At 38.1% G+C, this 16,759-nt stretch overlaps 1 protein-coding gene and 1 non-coding gene across 5 annotated transcripts in view; one reads left to right on the top strand and one right to left on the bottom strand.

Moving 5' to 3' along the window:
• Nucleotides 1-16,759, top strand: part of Dennd5a (DENN domain containing 5A) — an 89,279-nt gene that overhangs the window by 3,252 nt on the left and 69,268 nt on the right. Inside the window, exon 1 of one of the 4 annotated variants that reach the window (XM_076846852.1) lies at nucleotides 14,124-14,154. The exons of the other annotated variants lie outside the window; for them this stretch is intronic. Coding sequence (XP_076702967.1) covers nucleotides 14,139-14,154 — 16 coding nt within the window. The 5' untranslated portion in view covers nucleotides 14,124-14,138. Of the gene's footprint in view, nucleotides 1-14,123; nucleotides 14,155-16,759 lie in introns of those variants that run through there. 4 annotated transcript variants of the gene reach the window in all.
• Nucleotides 2,535-2,640, bottom strand: LOC143393299 (small nucleolar RNA U13). Its single transcript, XR_013090593.1, has one exon. It is a non-coding gene; the product is annotated as a small nucleolar RNA U13 (small nucleolar RNA).

Genomic DNA, 16,759 nt, shown 5'->3' with positions numbered 1-16,759 from the left:
TTAACCAGGGGCAGTTTACACTGAGCTACATTCCCAGCCCTTTGAGACAGGGTCATACTAAATTGTTGATGCTGGCTTTGAACTTAAAATCCTCCTGCCCTAGCCTCCAGAGCTGCAGGGATTACAGGTATGTGCCACCACACCTAGCTATTCTCTTTTAATGAATATTTGTTAATTTCCTGGCTTTTCAACAAGCTAAAATTATATCTTTGTGTAAACTTATTGGGAGAATAAAGATAAGAGGGGTGAGTTGTAAAGAAGGTTATTTTCATGAGTCGTGGTGGTGCATGCTTATAATCCCAGTAATTTGGGAAGCTGAGGCAGGATTGCCAATTGGAGGCAAGACCCTGAGTCAAAAAATAAAGAGTGCTGGGCACAAAGCTCAGTGGTAGAGCACCTATGGGTTCAGTACCCATTGTGGCGCAGGTGGGAATGGGTGGGGGGAAGGACAGGGCATTTTCTTAAAATATAGTTGCACAGCCAGGTGTGAAGGCACATGTTTATAGATCCCAGTAGCTCATGAGGCTGAGGCAGGAGAATTGGGAGTTCAAAGCCAGTCTTAGTAATGGCAAGGTGCTGAACAACTCAGACCCTGTCTCTAAATAACATACAAAATTAGGCTGGGGATGAGGCTCAGTGGTTGAGTGCCCCTGAGTTCAATTTCCAGTACCTCTTTCCATCAAAATGTGGTTGTACAAATGGAATGCGAAGATCATCTATAAGTAGGTGGCTTTTATTAGAATAGATACTGATTGAAGGATTTTTTTTTTACCCCCTTCATTCATTTCTTATGGATAAATAAGAGTAGTCTGGACTACCCAGAGGGAATCTTTGAATAAAATAAACAATCCAAATAGCTCATCCAGTTGAGACTCTCCAGGGTGCATTTTCTCTCCTCTGCCTTTCTTATACCTCCCAAAGTGATGATGTCATTATCAGTGAAACTACAGGAAGTTGTGAATTGAGCCCAGTTTCTCTAGGGAGGTACTGGGGAGTCTGTTTTCTCCAAGCAAAGTAAGTTACATACTTTACCCAGTTTCTAAACTCTAAAGACTATATCCAGAACAAGTAAATCAAAGATGCTTAGTGTTCCTTTGGTTTTGGGAAGGATTAAGATTCTTTCCTTTCCATTTACAGAAGTTAGCATGGGGAATTGCTGTGTTAAATATAGACTCAGATCCTCCTGCCTCAGCCTGAGGTACTGGGATTACAGGCATATGCCACCATGCTTTGTCTCATCTTTCAGCCACATTGACTGTTCACATTTTGCCCCATTTTTTTTGTCACTTGTATGTATGTTGCCCTATATTATGTATAGGCAAAACAAACAGTGTATTGAGAAATAATTCATATACCATACAATTCACCTATTTAAAGCATAGTTCAGTTATTTTTAGTATATTCATAGTGGTTTAATCATCACTACAGTTAATTTTAGATAGAGTGATAATCACTCTGACCTTGAAGCCTGTAGTTGTAGATGGACAGAATGCCTTTATTTTATTTGTTTTTTTGTATGTGGTGCTAAGAATTGAACCCAGTGCCCCACACATGCTAGGCAAGTGCTCTGCCATTAAGCTATAACCCCAGTCCACTCCCCATTTCTTCTAATCTCTAAACCTCCATCCCTAACAGGTATCTTATTTAAAAGAAATAAAAGCTGGTCATGGTGGTACATACCTGTAATCCCAGCAATTGGAGAGACTGAGGCAGGAGGATCACAAGTTTGAGGCCAGCTTCAGCAATTTAGCAAGACTGTCTCTAAAATAAAGAGTGCTGGGGATATAGCTCAGTGATAGTAGTGCACCCCTGAGTTCAATCCCCATTACCAAAACCAAAAACCAACCAGCCAAACAGGCAAACAAAAAAACCACCCAGAAATAAAACCTGTTTCTTCTCATTTTATGGAGATGAAGTGGCTGTAAAAAGTTTAGTGAAGGGACTTGAACGTGTCTAAGTATAGTAGAATGCTTTGGTATCATATGTAAGGTCCTAAGTTCTATCCCCAGCACTGAAAAAATAAAAAGAGAAAAGAAGAAGAAAGAAAAGTGTGATGAGCCAGTTTTAAACTGGAATTCAATATGAACTAAATTTAAATTTTTATATTCCTTTGCCAGTTTGGTCAATTCTGGGCAAATTCTCTCACTAACTATAGTAGAACTCAAATCCTGCTTTACCTCAGGCACGTGTGGATACTGCCAGGAATCAAGGCTGCTGTAATGAGGGAGATTTCCTAAGTTAAGTCCTGTGTTTTCTTTTGTAAGGTAGAACAAGGAAGAAGTCAAGAGAAGAGACCTGCACATAGGAAATACAGAGTAGCCCAAGACAGTTTAAAGCACATGCTGCATTTACTTGGAGAGACCCTGTATTCCTAGAATGTAAGAGAATCCCATTTGACTCCCTCAGATAGGAAAGATCACATTGAAAATAAATGGACTTTACTTTAATGACACTGAGGCTCTGCTCCCCTATCTCTTTCTCTTTTTAAAATATTTTTTAGTTGTAAATGGATCTTTTTTTTTTTTCCCCCTTCATGTCAGAATGGGTAATGTGCCAATGTCATAACAAGGTTTAGAGGGAGGCACATCTCACACAAGAGCATGAACACCCAATCATCACACTTAAGAACCCAAGAATCATGTAAATGGATCTTTTATTTTTATTTATATGCAGTGCTGAGGATTGAACCCAGGGCCTCATACATGCCAGGCAAGTGCTCTACCACTGATTGTTGTTTATAGCTACACTCCAGCCCCTCTGCTCCTCTCTTTTTGTGAGGAAATCCTGGTCAGTGTTTGGTGCTTAAACCAAATTCTTTTTTTTTTTTTTTTAGTTTTTTTTAGTTGTAGATGGGCATAATACCTTTATTTTATTTGTTTATTTTCATATGGTGCCAGGATCGAACTCAGTGCCTCACACATGCTAGGCAAGTGCTCAACCACTGAGCCACAACTCTGGCCCTAAACCAAATTCTTAAGACTCGGTTTAGCCCTTCCTTCCTTCCTAGGTTAAAAATAAAGTTTACTTTGCTTAAGGCCTCCTTTGGTACACCCTTTTCCAGGCCTATATCGTTTTATAAACTTATTTTTTTGGCCAAGTCTGGTGGAAGGTGTACTTGGCCTTGGCCTGGCTCAATTCCTATTTTGTTATCCTTGGATTGGAATTACAGTCAGATGACTTTAGAGGTCTCTCAGGGACCTGCATTCACCTTAGGGAACCTCTACTTGATTTGTTTTAGGTTCCTGCTGGATATGACATAGGATCTAGTGAGAGAATGACTTGCCTCTCAGAAGCTTGTGTCTTCTTTGGAAGTCAGTGATTAAACACAGCCTACCTTTGCCAGATTTTAAGATTTAGTTCTTAAAAGTTATTAAGTGAGGCCGATATTAGTCAAATGCCTACATTTCAGTAATTCCATGATTGTTGATTCCAGTTTGGAGTATTTAGAACCACAGGGCTGAGTTCTGAGAGTGGCAGGGTCCTGTAATGACCAAAGGGAGTATATGTGCCAGATCTCAAGGTGTTTTCAGTATGTTTCTAGGGAATCAAATGTAACTTTAGGAGATAAGATGGCAACTATTACATTCCTCAAATATTATACTTAGAATATTTGCTAGGGTGCCATTCATGGGATCTCTTATGGCTGCTGCTGCTGCCGCTTTTTTTTTTTTTTTTTAATATTTTTTAGTTGTCAATGGACCTTTATTTTTATTCATTTATATGCAGTGCTGAGAATCGAATCCAGTGCCTCCACATGCTAAGCAAGCGCTGCTCTACCACTGAGCCACAACTCTCTTGTAGCTTCTTGTGAAAGGTTAGTCTTGATTGTTGTTTATTAGTGTGATGGATAAGTCAGGTCAAATTTTACTAGGCCATCTGTGGTCTACTGTGTGGACTGAACTAGCTGGGTAAGTACAAAGTGCTTCTATGGAATGCTGAGAGAATGCCTGAGCAGTGGAAAAGTCTGGAGATTCCTCTTGCTAAGTTTCATTCCCCAGCGAGTGTGGGATTCCTTGATTTCTAAAGTATTTTCATTTGGCAAAATACAGTATGCATGTGCATTCATTTATATTGGTCACAGAATCAAAAAATGTCAGAGCTAGATATCAGAGATAGTCTAGTTGTTGCTTTTGGCAGATGATAATGATTAATCTTTGTAGATGACCTTAAAATTTTTTAATATTGTATATATACACACATATATATACATGCTCTTTTTTTTTTTTTTTTGGTATTGGAGATTGAACTCGGGGTCACTCAACCACTGAGCCACATCCCAGCCCTATTTTGAATTTTATTTAGAGACAGGGTCTCACTGAGCTGCTCAGTGCTTTGAGGTTGCTGAGGCTGGCTTTGAACTTTCGATCTTCCTGCCTCAGCCTCCCAAGCCACTGGGATTACAGGTGTGTGCCACTGTGCCTGGCTTCTTAGTGTACTTTTAAATCCATTTTAATTTTTTCAGCCCTATTGAGGCTGGGGTCGTGGCTCAGTGATAGAGCATTCGCCTAGCATGTGTGAGGCACTAGATTCAGTCCTCAGCACCACACAAAAATATATAAACAAAATAAAAGTGTTGTGTCCATCTAAAACTAAAAAATATATATTGAAATTTTTTTTTCAGGCTAGGGATGTGGCTCAAGCGGTAACACGCTCGCCTGGCATGCGCAGGGCGCTAGGTTCGATCCTCAGCACCACATAAAATAAAATAAAGATGTTGTGTCCACTGAAAACTGAAAAATAAATATTAAAATATTCTCTCTCTCTCTCTCTTTAAAAAAAAATTTTTTTTTTTGTCCAGTATCACCTAGCAAGTTGGAACAGTTAGAATTCAAGTCTTCTGTCTGCTCACTATTGATCTATTGATGTGATTTTTGTAATTAAAAAAATTTTTTTTTCTTATAAGTATAGGGAAACTGAAGCAATGGCTTAATTATTGCGTCTTGAGTGTGTTGTGATGTGGTTTGGAATGGAGTGGCTTCTTAGTAGTTCAATCCCCAGTACATTTTGCAGTAGAAAAGACAGGCCACTTATTTATTTATTTATTTATTTATTGGATACTCCCATTTAATTAATTTATTTTTTAACTACATGACAGCAATGAAAAGCAATGTAATTCTTATTACACATATAGGGCACAATTTTTCATATCTGTATATAAAGTATGTTCACGTCAATTTATGCCTTTATACATGTACTTTGTTGTGGTTTTTTTTTTTTTTTTTTGCATTACAATTCTTTTTTTTTTTTTTTTTTTAAGGAGAGAGAGAGAGAGAATTTTTTTAATATTTATTTTTTAGTTTTCGGTGGACACAACATCTCTGTATGTGGTGCTGAGGATAGAACCCGGGCCGCACGCATGCCGGGCGAGCGTGCTTGAGTCATATCCCCAGCCCCTACAATTCTTAATACACATATATATCACAAATTTTGTATCTCTGTTTGTATATAAAGTATGTTGACACCCAATTCAAGTCTTCATACATGTACTTTATATAATGATGTCAGGCCACTTATTTTTTTGAAATGTAATTAAGGTTGATTGTTGTTTTTTCTTCTCTCTTATTTTTTTTGTGGTAGTTTTAGGATGTTTAATGCTTTTTGCCTGAGGTATGTTTCTTTGATTAGAAAAAAAAAAGATTTGCATCTGCTAACCTAAAAAATTCCTCAGTATAGTTTTATTTTGGGAGGGGTATAGGGGATTGAACTCAGGGGCACTCAACCACTGAGTCACATCCTGAGCCCTATTTTGTATTTTATTTAGAGACAGGGTCTCACTGAGTTGTTCAGTGCCTTGCTTTTTTACTGAGGCTAATTTTAAATTCACAATCCTTCTGGCTTCAGCCTCCCGAGCTGCTGGGATTACAGGCATGCGCCACGGAGCCTGGCTCTCAGTATAGTTTTGTAGTTCACATTTTTTTGTGATTGTAGTAGTTTGGAGTCTGTGACTTTCAATTAGCCATATTCTTCGTAGTGAAAGGATATGAGAAGCAACCAAGAAACTTGTGGAATTTTGTTTTGTTTTTGTTGGTGGTGATTGAGCCCAGTGCTTTACCACTGAAGTACATATCCAGCCCTTTTTATTTTTAATTTTTATTTTGAGATAGGGTGTCTTGAAGTTGCTTAGGGTCTCACTAACTTGCTGAGGCTGGTCTTGAACTTGTGACCCTACTGTCTCAGACTCCCAAGTTGCTGGGATTACTGGCGTATGTCACTGTGCCTGGCATTTTAGGATTTCTAAAGGCATTTAGACAGAAGAGAAGCCAGGCATAGTAGCTCAAGCCTGAAATCCCAGCAATTTGGGAGGCCAAGGCAGGAGGATTGTGAGTTCAAAGCCAGCCTTAGGAGGCTGGGGTTGTTGCTCTGTGGTAGGTAGGGTGCTCGCCTAGCATGCACGAGGCACCAAGTTCGATCCTTAGTACCACATAAATGTAAAATAAAGATATTGTGTCTACCTGAAACTTAAAAGAAAAAAAAAAAAAAAGCCAGCCTCAGCAATTTAGCGAGGCCTTAAGCAATTTAGTGAGACCCTGTCTCTAAATAAAATATATAAAGGATTGAGGATGTGGCTCAGTGATTAAGTACCTGTGGGTTCAATCCCTGGTACCAAAAATAAAGATTAAAAAGAAGAGAAATGACTTAGATATAATAATCACAGGTCATGGTTTATAGGACAGTAAGTAGATAACCCCAAGTTATAGCACATTACTTGTGCTTTTGTTATAAAACATTAAAATTAACTTTTAGGACTGTCAAAGGACTTGTTTCTTTTCTTTTTCTTTCTTTTTTTTTGTGTTGCATGGGGATTGAACCTAGGGCCTTGTGCATGTGAGGCAAGCACTCTACCAATTGAGCTATATCCCAACCCAGGATGTGATTTTTTTTCTCTCAAGATCAGGAGAATCATCATGTCATTTTCTTTCTTTTTATGTAAAATACACATAGCATCTGCAATTTTTAACCAGTTTAAAATATATAATTCAGTTATATTTGGTATTACAGTGTTGTGTAGTAGTTCTAAGACATTTCATCACCCCACCCACTAAATAGTAGCTTCACATTACCTGTTTTCCCAAGCGTGTGGCAAGTACTGATTCGCTTTCTGTCTGTGTAAATTTACACATCATGGATATTTTGTACAAATGGAATCATGCAAGACATGACCTTTTTGTGTTTGGCTTCTCTTACATAGTATATTTTAAGGGTTCACCCTTGTTACAGAATGTGTCAGTAATTCATTCCTTTTTTTAAATATACATTTTATTTTTTAGTTGTAGTTGGACACAATGCCTCTTTTTCATTTATTTGTTTTTATGTGGTGCTGAGAATCGAACCCAGGGCCCCGCATGTGCAAGGCGAGTGCTCTACCGCTGAGTCACAAACCCAGCCCCAGTAATTCATTCCTTTTTATGACAGAGTACTATTCCATTGCATGACTATATCATATTTTGTTTATTCATTCTTCTGTTGATGGACTTTGGGTTGTTTCACCTTTCTGGCTATTATTGAATAGAACTTCTGTGAACATTTATGTATCAGTTTTATTTGTACACCTGTGTGGATATATACAGTGAGGTTAAAATTAGGTTGGGTTCATCAGTTGATTATTTGTGCTTAGGAAAGTTGGTGAGGGGCTGGGGATGTGGCTCAAGCAGTAGTTCGCTCCCCTGCTCCCCTGGCATGGGTGCGGCCCGGGTTCGATCCTCAGCACCACATACAAAGATGTTGTGTCTGCCGAAAACTAAAATGTAAATAAAATATTTAAAAAAAAAAAGATTACAGATCAGGGCTGAGAATATAGCTTAGTCAGTAGAGTGCTTATTTAAAAAAAAAAAAAGGGGCTGGGGATGTGGCTCAAGCGGTAGCGCGCTCGCCTGGCATGTGTGCCGCCCAGGTTCGATCCTCAGCACCACATACAAACAAAGATGTTGTGTCCGCTGAAAACCAAAATGTAAATAAAATATTTAAAAAAAAAAAAGAAAGTTGATGAATATTATAAAAGTGGGGAGGATAAATGTGACTTAGAGGGTAATTTAGTTTCCTATGGGCTTCCATGTCAAATTACCAAAACTGGGTATCTTTTTATTTAATTAATTAACTTGTTTATTTTACAAACTGGGTATTTTAAAACAGTATGGTAATTTATTTTATCACTATTCCAGAGGCCAAAAGTTAAAATTCAAGGTGTCAGAAAGCCACAGTCCCTCAGTGGCTTTTGGGGAGAATAATTTCTTCCCCTTTTTAAGCTTTTGGTGGCTTTTGCCATTCTTTCACCTCTGACCACCCTAATTCAGTCTTTGTCTCTGTCTTCACATTCCTCTTTGCTTTGTATGTGTTTTTTCTTCTTTGTGTCTTTCTTATAGAATTTTTTTTTTTGAGAATTTTAATATTTATTTTTTAGTATTTGGCGGACAAAACATCCTTGTTTGTATGTGGTGCTGAGGATCGAACCTGGGCGGCATGCATGCCAGGCGAGTGTGCTACCGTTTGACTCACATCCCCAGCCCTCTTATAGAATTCTTTTTTTTTTTTTTTTTAAAGAGAGAGAGAGAGAGAGAATTTTTAAATATTTATTTATTTATTTTTTGTTAGTTTTCGGCGGACACAACATCTTTGTTTGTATGTGGTGCTGAGGACCGAACCCGGGCCGCACGCATGCCAGGCGAGCGCGCTACCGCTTGAGCCACATCCCCAGTCCTAGAATTCTTGACATTGAATTTTACCCAACTAATCCAGGATGATCTCATCTCAGGGTCTTTGATTATGTCTAAATGAACCTTTCCCCAAATAAGATAGATTGACTGGTTCTAGGAATTAGGATATTGTCATACATTTTGGGAGCTACCATTTAACCAATTACAGAGGGCCTAAAGAGTTGTCTTGAATTTCTTTGTGGTCAAGAAATATAGATGAATAAAAGGGGACAGTCTACAGAAAGAATGGTTAAAGAGAAAGGAGCCCAATATTACCAACGTTGTTATGGTTACTATACTTGGTATTCAGAGATGTCACAAGATTTTAGGGTAGATAAAAATGATTTAGATATAATTTATTTGAAAGAAGCCATGCAACTCAGATAAGAAATCAAATTGCTGCTAGGGTAGAACATTATTATCTAAAATAAAAAGCATTTCATTAACAGCCATAGAAATGTTAGAAAAAGTCAGATACTGTTTTTATTCTTATCAGCAGTCACTGTCATTTTTAAGCCTAGAATTTATACTGTATTCTTTTAAAATAGGCAAGTTAGGCCCCACAGATGATAAGCAAGAGTAAGTTAGAAATTTCAAACCTCTTATATTACAGAGGAAGAAAGTATAGCCTTGTCCAAGTTCTCAGCTTGTTAGTGCCAGAGCTGAGTCTTGAATTTGGGGTTCCTTAACTCTTAGGTGACTGGATTTTTTTTTTTTTTCATGATAAAATGTGAAGCTGTACAAAGAAGTGAAGATTTGTGATTATTTATGTTTTTCCCCTTTAAAGTAGAAGTTCCTTACTAGGATGATAATGGAGATAGTGTAACCTAGAGGTTACCTGGGTTTAAAACCCAACCCTTCCATCTTTCCTTCCTTATTTTATCTCTCTCCCTCCTTTATTCCCTCCATCTATTCTTCTCTCCTGATAGAACTCAGGGGCAGTATATCTCTGAGTCACATCCCTTAGGGTCTCACTAAGTTTCCAAAGCTGGTCTTGAACTTGTGATCGATCCTCCTGCCTCAGCCTTTGAGTTGCTGGGATTACAGGCATGCACCACTGCTCCCAGTGTCTTCCTTTAACTATTTGTGTGACCTTGGGTAATCTCCTTTCCTTTTTAGTTTTTTGATCTTTAAAGTGGAAATAGAACCCATCTCTTCAGAGTTCTTGTAAGGATTAAATGAATCAATAAGTGGTTTGGAACAGTGTCTGGCACATGATGTCTGTTAAACTGTCACTATTACTAACATTTTTTATTTTTATCATTTAAATTCCTTTATAATTTTGACACTGATGGGAAATTATGATAGGATAATAGTACTACATACATTATCTCATTTGAGCTTGTTAGCAGCTACATGAGGGAGATTCTATTATTCTCATTTTATAGATAAGAAAACTGAGGTATAGCAGAGTTAAGTAATTTGCCTAAAGTTACACAGCTAATGTGAGGAAAGATTGGGATTCAAATTCAGATCTGCTAGAATTCACTCTTTTTTTTTTAAATGTATTTTTTAGTTGTCAGTGGACCTTTATTTTACTTACTTATATGTGGTGCTGAGAATTGAACCAAGTGCCTCACACATACTAGGCAAGTTTTGAATTGTAATATTTATTGCTTTTCTCTCTAGTGTAGTGCATTTTGTATCTTTGCTGTTGCAAGGCCATGAAGATGTTCTGTGTTTTCTTCTAAAGGCTTTATTGTTTTACCTTTCACATTTAGATGTGTAATTCCAGAGCTAACCCTTCTAAATACTATGCTGTAACACTACTCTGTACTTGCTGACAAAAAGCTCCCCCATTCTTTTTCTTTCTTTCTTTTTTTTTTTTTTTTTTTTGGCTATTTTTCAGCTTTCTACAGAGTGAAAGAGAAACATTTCCATTGCTCACAGCTGGGCCTGAAGTACAACAAGGCTTTGATATGACCAATACAGTGCTTTTAATGCACATTTTGTAAAACAAATGCTAGTCTTTGTGCTTTGATATAGTACCAATTTGTAAGATTTTAATGGTTAGAAAACTCTGTAAGAAAAAAAAATTAATGCTATAAAAGGGTTTAAGAGAAAGGAAACTTTCTCTTTTGCTATTTTTTTTAAGAGAGAGTGAGAGAGAGGGAGAGAGAGAATTTTAATATTTATTTTTTAGTATTTGGCGGACAAAACATCTTTGTTTGTATGTGGTGCTGAGGATTGAACCTGGGCCGCACGCATGCCAGGCAAGCGCGCTACTGTTGAGCCACGTCCCCAGCCCTCTCTTTTGCTATTGAGGGTAAATTAATAGGAGGCACCCAGATTCTTTAATCTCCTTGTATTCTGTAGGGAAGAAGAGGCTTCTGGATGGTCCCTTATAAACTGTGGTTTAAAATTTAGATTCACGTCACACCAGGTTTCTTGAGATAGCTATATTTTCCTGGGCTCACAGGTATACATTCTGTAAAGTGGATATTTATATTGCCACTTTTATGCAGTAGAGACTTCTTTTTTGGGACATATTTAGAAACTTTCAGGGCATTTCTGTGTCTCATTTTTTAGGGCTGAAGGTTTGGAGGCAACTCTTGTACATATGACAGTTCTTTGGGGAAGAAAGGAGCTAATATTTGTTAAATATATATTGTGTTCTATGTTCCATATACTTTACTTGCACATACACTTATATATTTTTATATATACATATATATGTATATGTATTGGGAATTGAACCCATGGGTGCTTAACAACTAAGCCACATCCCAGATCTTTTTTTATATTTTGTTTTGAGACAGGGTCTTGCTAAGTTGCCTAAGGCTGATTTTGAACTTGCTATCCTCTTGCCTCAGCCTTCTGAGCTGCTGGGATTATGGGTATGTGCCACTGCTTTGACTTCTTTATATATGTTAACTCAGTCTTCTCAATAGTTTTGATGAAGGTAGGTATTGATTTCTCCATGGTATAGGTGAGGAAATAGATTTATAGAAAAGAGGTTCATATATATATTTTGGTACCAGGGATTGAACCCAGGGCTCTTTTATGCCTTTCTACATATGACACTTCTGACACTAAAGGTATACACTACCTCCTCCCGCCTACCCCATAATCAACCAGTTCTCTAACTCTCTGGATACCAACTGGATGTTCAACAGTTTAATTCAGTTTTTGACACCAACTACCTGGAGTTTGTGCAGATCCCACAGGCTAAGGGCTCAGTCCCAGAAGAAGACTTCTTTCCATTTCAGGTGCCAATCAGAAGTTCTAGATTGCCATGTATGCTTCTCAACAACTGGGTATCTAACAGGGATTTCCACATCCCTTCCTCAAGTTTGATAATTTGCTTGAATGGCTCACAGTATTCAGGAAAAATGCTTTACAATTACCCATTTATTATAAAGGATACTAGTCAGTAACAGCCAAATAGAAGAGAGATGCAAAGGGCAAGGTATGGGGGGTGAGGGTGTAGAGACTCTGCACTCTCTGTGCCCTCCCTGAACCTCAGTGTATTTACCAGCCCAGAGGCTATTTGAATCTTCTTGATTTTTTTTTTTAATATTTATTTTATTTTAGTTTTTGGCGGTCACAACATCTTTGTTTGTATGTGATACTGAAGATCGAACCCGGGCCGCACGCATGCCAGGCGAGCGCGCTACTGCTTGAACCACATCCCCAGCCCCCCCCCCCTTTTTTTTTAGTACCAGGGATTGAACTCAGAGGCACTCATCCCCATCCCCACTTTGTATTTTATTTAGAGACAGGATCTCACTGAGTTGCTTAGCTCCTCGCCTTTTTTTTTTTTTTTTATTTGCTGAGGCTGGCTTTGAACTCGCAATTCTCCTGTCTCAGCCTCCCAAGCTTCACCCAGCTAATTTTTAAATAGAGATTTTATTACTGAGTTCTGATTGATTTCTTATTGCCTCTTGGACCGGGAAGATATGAATGGGGATGGGTAGAAGATGGGTTAGCAGGGAACCATGGGCATGTTTTGGCAATATTGAAACATCCCATTTGGAGAGAAGTATGGTATTCAGAGGACAATAATTGGGAGAAAGGGCTAAAGAGTTATACCAGATACACTAGATGGACTATATGATAAAAGAATAGTGGGGCAAAAAAGAGATGACTATATTTGACTTTAATAGCTTTGAGACTATCAGTTGTCACTATTACTTCTATAAATAATCTAGTTCTAGGAAAATCACTATCCTATTAATCCTTCAGCTGGGATCCCCATTTTGGCATTTCTATATCTAATAAAAGGAAAGGAGAAGAGTGTTTGTAGGATTGTTGGTGTAAATGTATTCATTTTCAAAGTTTGTCCAGACAAGAAGGCATGTGAGATGTAGAACAATGACATTGAGAAGGTGGAGAGAAAGAATTGACATAGTATTTGTATTTTTTAAAAACCTGTAGGTTTTCACTTTTGCAATGATTAGTGGCTTTAGTCTTGTTTTTTCTTCTAAAGATTGGTAGAAGTCCTTAACCTCATGTCTTTATTATATTTTTCTTACTAATCTCAGTAGCTGGCAGGTTGGGATTACATTTTATCTTTATTTGCCAACTTTCCCTACATTTTTACCATTCTAGTAGTAACATGGGAAAGCTCTGAGGGACAGTCTTTTTCCTGTTACCCTCCCTGCTGGAGGGTAAGGCAGTTTGGAGATTATTGGTCCTTCATGTAATGAAAGAATCCAGGAGTTTTTGGGTTGCCTTTGGTTGCCTTGGTTCATGATCTGTGAGTTGAGGATGTACTCTGCATCACAGAAGAGAACTCGGGACCATCTGGCTCTTTAGCATTCTTTTTTTTTTTCCCTCCCCTTGGTACTAGGGAACTCAGGGGTGCTTTACCACTGAGGTGTTTCCCAGCCCTTTTTTTTTTTTTTTTTTTTGAGATAGGGTCTTGCTAATTTGCTGAGGGTCTTACTAAGTTGCTGAGTCTGGCCTCAAATTTATGATCTTCCTGAGTCGCTGGGATTGTAGCTGTATGCCACCGTGCTCAGCTGTCTCTTTAGCATTCTGCTGAAGATGATTTACTCTTCAGGAGTTTTCCTTACACCAAAATTATGCTTCTTGACTGCTCTAAAATCTGAAGTTCATCTTAGCTGGGGTTTCTGGAGGGCAGTTTCTAATTCCCTTTTGCTTCATCTTCACTGGGTATTTCCTTCATAAAACCCATTTCAGGGATGGATGTGGTGAAACTTAAGTAAAATGATATTTGTGTGTTTTTAATGGATTCCAGGTGGGGTGTATGTGTATATGTGTACATGAATGTGTGTATATGTGTGCATTTTGTTTTCCTTTTGCAGGCAGGATTTTTTGTTCCATATATTAAAAAGAGAGGAAAAAAATGCGGTGAGATGTGGATAATTACAGAATGTTTCATTTTCATAATTGGTTTCGTGAAGCGCCATGTTGACCTTTTGAGGAGGAATACTTTTAATTATCTAAGATTTTAAAGTAGACATAAGGAAAGCTCTGGTTGTGATGTTTTTCAGCTTAGGTAAGGAGCTGTATTTTCTTCTTTGGAAATATTACTAAAAGAGAAAGTGGGCATTGGATGAAAAGTCTGGAAAGGATGTAATTGTTATTTTGAAATTTTGTTCATGAGAGGAACTTGGTTTCTTCATCTGGGAAGGGAGACCAGTGCTGACTCAAGTTGTAAACTTAAATCCAGTCTTTGTAGATTTTATTTGCAAAGTATTAGGTTACAAATTCCACATACTATCTCTTCCCAGGGGAGATTTTTAGTAACAAGGCAGGGAATGATAGGTATTTTCCTTTATTCTCTCAAAGAATAATATAGCTATGCAAATCCCCTTGCAGGTGATGAGTCAGGACTCCTGCAGTAATTTTGGCCTTGAGTTGAATTTAAAAGTTTTGTTCATTTATGTTTTCAAATATTCTGTTAATATTGTGTAACTACATTAGATAGATAGTTATTGCTGCGGTTTAATGGAAATACACAATGTGTCATTCTAGTATTCAACTTTTACTTAGTTGCAAATAAATAGGAAGAGTTATATTTTTGTACTTAAAGGAAAAATAACTTTTCTCTACCCCCCCCCCCCCCCAGGTTTTTTGGCTTGGCTAGAAATTAAATTGACACAAGACAGATTAATGAGAGAAAATCCATTTGAATAATGTTTATATGTATGGGAATCCCACAAAACATCAGACTTTTTGAAGAATGGTCAGATGATAGAAACTTATATAGCATCTTGAGCTACAGAAGGGAATGAGGGGTTTGGGCTTTTGGAGTGTCATGGAAACAAGTTATGGGAGAGTGAGGGGAGAAAATGTATAGTGAATAAAGGTTGCTTTGTTATCCACATAAAATGTCTCTGAGGTAATTTGTTAGCATGCAGCTCTTTTTCTGATTGAGAAACTTTTACCAATGTGTCTACCTCTATAGATGTAACTTTCCTTTACATCAGGACAGCTTTTTCTTTCTTTCTTTTTTTTTTTTTTCAGTTGTAGAGGGACACACAATATCTTTGTTTATTAATTTATTTTTTATGAGGTGCTGAGGATGGAACCAGTGCCTCACACATGCTAGGCAAGTTCTCTGCCACTGAGCTACAGCCCCAGCCCCCATCAGGGCAGCTTTTCAGAGCTACTTTCTGTGTCTATAGTTTCTTCAGGTAACCAGCTAGAAATATGCCTAACAATTATATTTTGGTGTGACATATCTGGTCTCAAGACATATTTTGGGGTGGATGTTCTGAGTCCCTATGTACTTTAATAGTTAAATAAACTATTGTTTCAATATATAAATGGATATTGATATTCTAAATTTTAGGTTTAGAAAAAGTGTATCAGTTCAAGAGAATGCACTATTAAATTATTCATGTTGTTTTAGTGTACTTTTTGTCATATATTATATGACTATACATGCTCATTAAAGGAAATTTTAGAAAAGTATAAAGAAAAAAACAGCAATCACTTATACTCTGACCTTCCAGAGGCAGTATTGTTATAGAGCAAGGACCTGCTGTGGAGGTGAGGCAGCTATAGTGATCCTTGGTTACCTGTTCTTGGAATCATGCTGGAATGATTTCAGCAGGTATGAGTTTATTAGAAGGTACAGGAAAAGATACAAAGGGGACACTTTCAAGGGAAAGAGTGGATCCTCTCAGAGAGGAGAGGGATGACATACCCCCTTGCCCAGCCAGACTGCGGCACCCCCCTGGCTCTCCAGGTTTATAGAGGTCTTAGGGAAGTTTCCAGAGAGTCCTGCCTAGGTCCATCTCTTGACTTTTTTGGCGGGGTGAGGTGGGGTGGGGGGAATGATGACCAAGGATCAAACCCAGGGGTTCTTAACCACTGAGCAACATCCCCAGCCCTTTTTTATTTTTTATTTTGAGACTGTGTCTCTCTAAGTTGCTTAGAGCCTTGCTAAATTGCTGAGGCTGGCTTTGAATTTACAATCCTCCTGCCTCAGCCTCTGAACCTCTGGGATTTCAGGCATATGCGACTGTAAATGGCCCACTTGACTTTTGACTGACAAGATTGCATCAGATTTTCAAGTTTACACTGCACATGATCCTACCCATGGAAGGGAGGTTTGCCATGCTAAAAATCCAAGGCTACTGGCCAGTTCTAATTATCACATCTCCCTGAGTTCTAGAATCTAGTCTGTGTAAAGGTGCCCAAAGTTCCTTCCTTCAGGGTAACTTGTGTTCTTCTTATCCACAGGGAGTGTTTTGGGCTTACTTTCTCCTTAAGCTACAACCCCAGCTTCCTTCCTTTTATCTTGAGACAGGGTCTCACTACGTTACTTAGGGTTTCACTAAATTGCTGAGGCCGGCCTTGAACTTGTGATCCTCCTGTTTCAGCCCCTCGAATTGCTGGGTTTACAGGAGTACACTACTGCACTACTGCACCCAGCTAGATTACTTATCTTTTTATTCAATCACATTTTTGCACGGCTTTCTATTCTTTATTGAACCTAAGCATAGAAATAGATTGTTTTCCCTGGGCCTTTTGATGTTCATTTCTGAAAGCTCCCATGTCACATAAAATTTGATAAAGTTGTTATGCTTTTTCTTATTAACTTGTCTTTTGTTAGTGTCAGCTATGACCCTTATGGTGGAGGAGGAAAGATA

This window comes from Callospermophilus lateralis, chromosome 2 (assembly GCF_048772815.1).
Source record: "Callospermophilus lateralis isolate mCalLat2 chromosome 2, mCalLat2.hap1, whole genome shotgun sequence".
Lineage (NCBI taxonomy): Eukaryota > Metazoa > Chordata > Mammalia > Rodentia > Sciuridae > Callospermophilus > Callospermophilus lateralis.
This window is presented reverse-complemented; position numbering and strand designations above follow the sequence as displayed.